This window comes from Ostrea edulis, chromosome 6, assembly GCF_947568905.1.
Source record: "Ostrea edulis chromosome 6, xbOstEdul1.1, whole genome shotgun sequence".
Classification (NCBI taxonomy): domain Eukaryota; kingdom Metazoa; phylum Mollusca; class Bivalvia; order Ostreida; family Ostreidae; genus Ostrea; species Ostrea edulis.
In genome coordinates, this window is record NC_079169.1 from 28,281,648 (window position 1) to 28,286,076 (window position 4,429).

General features: G+C 35.4%; 1 protein-coding gene across 2 annotated transcripts; it reads right to left on the reverse strand.

The window, feature by feature from the left end:
- LOC125645734 (BTB/POZ domain-containing protein KCTD6-like) lies at nt 1-3,233 on the reverse strand. 2 transcript variants are annotated; one of them, XM_048871531.2, is made up of 2 exons: nt 3,148-3,233; nt 1-1,690 (listed from the first exon to the last, which is right to left on the reverse strand). In XM_048871531.2, the coding sequence occupies exon 2, from the start codon at nt 1,671-1,673 to the stop codon at nt 978-980; it is 696 nt and encodes a 231-aa protein (XP_048727488.1). In that variant the 5' UTR covers nt 1,674-1,690; nt 3,148-3,233; the 3' UTR covers nt 1-977. The 2 variants fall into 2 exon arrangements, with proteins under 2 accessions (XP_048727488.1, XP_055998269.1); XM_056142294.1 differs by lacking the exon at nt 3,148-3,233 and adding an exon at nt 2,927-3,125.
- Nucleotides 3,234-4,429: the final 1,196 nt, after the last annotated feature.

The following is a 4,429-nucleotide window of genomic DNA, read 5'->3' on the forward strand; positions in this document are numbered from 1 at the left end:
TTGGTTTTTTTAACACCTTGGTTTATCTCAATACTACATGTATATGAATGAGCTTTAACAGTAAAAGATAAACAATACCATATGATAAATTCTTTAAATGTACATATATTATATATATCTACAGGTCTAATGAACAGATCTATGTATAAAATTGAACACATTTTGATACATATACATGAATTCAAACAAGAGGCCCACAGGCCTTATCAGTCATCTGAGTATTAGTTGAAAGTACATGTATCACTATACTCCCAAGGGCTATGAAATCTATTAAAAAAATTCCTGTTCTGAATATCTATTAAAGCTAACTTCTAATATTCAGCAAAAGAATAAAACAAAATGCGTCCTTGTGTTACAACTTATAAATGCCCTCGAAAGTGTTTACACTGATGAAAGACCTTACATAACATGATTATGTAACATTAACATGTTATGACTAATTTGGACCTGGGGTTACGAAATTCACAATTTTGGCACATCCTTTATTGCTTTTTCTTAATCATACCACATCAGCAAACTTAGAGAAGTCTATCAAATAATAAAGACAAAATTTTGGCCCCACTCTAGGAACCAAAATCCTTACCCCCTGGGATCATGAAATTTACAATTTTGGTAAAGGACTACCCAATCCTTCTCATTATCTATTTAGAAACAAGGTAAAAATCTGTAGACCGACACCTTGATGTTAAAATTACAGAAGATTTTCAAGAGTAGATACTATGTGGTATTCAACAAACTCAGGTGACCTAAAAATACTGTAACATTATTTTGACATCTTTTAACTTCAACCATTGTTGTTGCAACAGATTCTGTCTTTTTATGTCAGCTTGCAAGTATGTAAATTTAGAGTCCATAAATTATAAGGCAGTATATATTTTTTGTTACACATTAGTCTAAAGCAATACTTGATTTAGCAAGAGAGGCTTCTAGTGAACTTCAGCTGAAAGACAAATAAACCCTGTATATTGGAAATTAATTCATTTCAGTTTGTATGTTTTCCAACGATCTCTGTAACTCTGCTCTATGCAGAGGATGCTGATTTCTTGACCTTTTGCTGAACTCGATGAGGAAGACAAATTTGAATTTTCAATGATCCATCCATTGTTACTTAGGAAGTCAGCAAGCTGAATTCTCACATTACTTCCATAGATCTCTAGTTCTACGTACTGGGAACCAGTTTTAGATTCGAGTCTTTCTGAAGCTTCTCCACCAACAAGATGAGGGGGTAATGCCACCAGGTCCTCTTTCCTTCCAAGCAATATTGTCTTCACCCGCGAATTTTTGGATGGCATGGTTGCCGTCGTGCCGGCTCTTACTTCTACCACTTCGATGTAATGAACCTCTAAATTCTCTTTCATTGCATGTTGTCTTGCAGCTGTAATACTAGTTATCAAGGGTTGAATTTGATAAAAATCAGCTTCATTTTCTAATAAATCAAAATCAGAAAATTGCTGTGGTAGACAGAGTTTTCCAGATCTGCAAAAATTCAGTACGTATCTGAACATTTGTCCATCTCGGTCGATGAAATAGTGGCCATCTAGATCCTTACTCGATGGAATGTCTCCCTTAAACATCACTCCCAACATCGAGTCTGGATATTTCACAAGGGTAGACCTTGTGGTGCAGTAAAGACAACCACCAACATTCACTCTCAAGATTTCCGATTCTTCCATTGATGCAGTCGACGTCACTAATAAAAGAGATCCATTTTTATAAAAAAGTATATATACATACGGTAAATAATACGCTTAAAATGAGCACGCTTATAATGAATTCCCACTTATTACGAAGCAATATTTATTCCCCTATGAGAGGAAAATAATTCAAAAATTGTATGAAGTTTGGTTATAATGAACTATTTTTCGCTGGCCTTGGAGTTTGCTATTTATATCCATGTTTTACTGGATTTTATTTGTTGTGGATAGTCACACTACAATATGTACATAATGTAGAGGGTTAATGCAGAATTGTAGCTCAATGATTTATGTGAACAGAATGTTGATGATCAGCAAACTGAGATGAATTTTAATATTAATAGATAATTATAATAGTATTATTTTCTATTCGGGCTTTTGTTCCTCATACAGATTCAACAGAATGACCAAATTTAGCTACTGTACAGAATTAGATTATTAATACTATTTCGGCATTTTTAAAAATTAAATGTACCATTGAAAATTAGCTTTAATCATTTTGATTAGCTACAAATCAGAGAGAGCAAGGTACAATACCAGTCTATATTGGCATGGCTTCTGACTGTTATCTTTAACTATGAAACTTACAGAGTTTGTTAAAAAAAGTTTTTTAAGTAGGTGAGATATCTATATCTATATAAATCATAATTATACTTAGCATCTTGTGCTGGTAGCGAACTATAAACAGCATTGTAATGATTATTGATATACACCATATGCCTTGCGTTTTAATATAAATTCTTTACCATATCAAGGCTCAGGAAATTCTGAGAATATGTGAAATGGTCCGAGTGGTTATGAATGTGTGTTGATCATTGAAAATTTCCAGGTCACACGGGGCTTTAATGAATATTTGAAGGTATATGTCTGGACAACAAGAAGTTTAGTAGTGGGAATATATGTTAGGAATTTTTTAACATTAAATTCATGAGATGGTGACGCAAGAATGCAACGATATAAGCATACCATGCATACTTTTTTTGCTCCGTAAATCTAAGGTTTTTATAAGGGGTGGATCTGTAGCTCTCTGATCTAAACCAACATTTTCTTAGGGAGCTAAAGTTCTGTAGATTTCTGGGAAATATTGAGACAGATCAGAGACTGAGAGAGCTAAAGATCCACCCTGATAAAAACCTGCAATTTACGGCGAAGAAAAAATCTAGCTATGATAATTTTGGTAATTTCTTTATCATTTTATGGACCCTTGTTAGACTTTTTAAAGTTTTACAAACGTGTGTATCTGTAGCTCTCGGGATCGGGGGAGGGGGGGGGGGTGTATTACTCTCCCTCCTCCGGCCTCCTTATCCATCCCTGTCCTCTCAAGACCTACTTTCTCCTCTCCCTATTGTATTCATAATTGTTGGATATACAAACACTCACTCTTCACTTCTCCAAGAAATCACAATATATCTCATCTTTAAATTTTAAAAAGAGACAGATAAAATTTCCTTACCGGGTAACCCTTTAAATAGTAAGTTATTTAATATACTTGAACTTGCTTGCCGATATCGACAATTTCAAACGGGAAATCAGCATTGCACACGAATTATAAAACTTGTGCGGAGATAAAACGATTCCGGAAAAACAAATTTGGGGGGGGGGGGGGGGGGGGGGGGGGGGGGGGGGGGGGGGGGATTAATGAGAATATGAGATCATAGATGGTAACTCTTTAGTATGGTTATTAAGTTGGTTGATGGGATATATATTCAACCAACACTTCAGATTGTGTTGATCATTACAAATCCTTACTTGAAACAGTGTTCTCATGAAGAAAATCATAATTAAGTACAAAATCTATAAATTTACACTTCAGTGAAAGATGAGGTAAAGAATGGTATATTGGAACTGAAAAATGGTAAAATAGCAGGCCTCGATTTCTCGAAAGAAAATCAAGTCAAAACTTGGACTTTAGTTTGGGATTTTGCTAAAATTTGAGAGCTCAAATAAAAGAACACAAATTTTGAGAATTTTTTTTTTTCGAGAAATGTGGCAAGTCAGGAGTAGATATGATTTTGTATGAAGTTTTAAAAGTAGGCGGTGTTGCTATTTAATTTGCTTCTGTTTACAATATTATTCAGTATCATTCTTCAAAATGGGATCATGCCTAAAAATATAGGAACTTAATCAATTATCACTTGATTGTTACATCTATAGATATGTATAAAAACAGTGTACCAAATGACACAAACAAGTACAGAGATCTTAGTGTTACAAGGTTTTAACAGGAATCCTATTGGGGTCACCAGGGGCGGATCCAGGAATTGTGGTTACGGGGGCGCCACTTTATGAGGCAGGGAATCTGGGGGGCCGCTTTAATTGAGGCCCGCAGTAGGTCCAGGGCGAAAGCCTCGTGGGAGCCCAGGGGGCAAAGCCGCCGGAAGCTCCTGGATTTTACAAATTTTATAGGGCTTGAAATATGTCTCCTATTTAAGTCATTTACAAGTACTATTTTTTATCATTTTTGATCAGGTGAAATTTGTAAAATGACGCAAATTTTAAGGGTTTTTGGAAAAAAGTAAGTTCTCCCAATAATAGCCCCCCCCCCCCCCTAAATCCGCCACTGGTCACACAATAATTAATGCAAATTTGTAATCAATACATAAAATGCACCAATAAAAAAAACGGGAAGGGGGTGGGTGGGTGGGTGGTCCAGTGATATTAAATATGAATACAGGACTATCTACAGGGAAATGACTCTGTAGTGAAATTCCGTAGGAGAAAGTCCTGCTCTGAAG

Excerpts from the sequence above, each read along its gene's own strand:
- LOC125645734 (XM_048871531.2), bottom strand. The coding sequence starts at position 1,673 with ATGGAAGAATCGGAAATCTTGAGAGTGAATGTTGGTGGTTGTCTTTAC.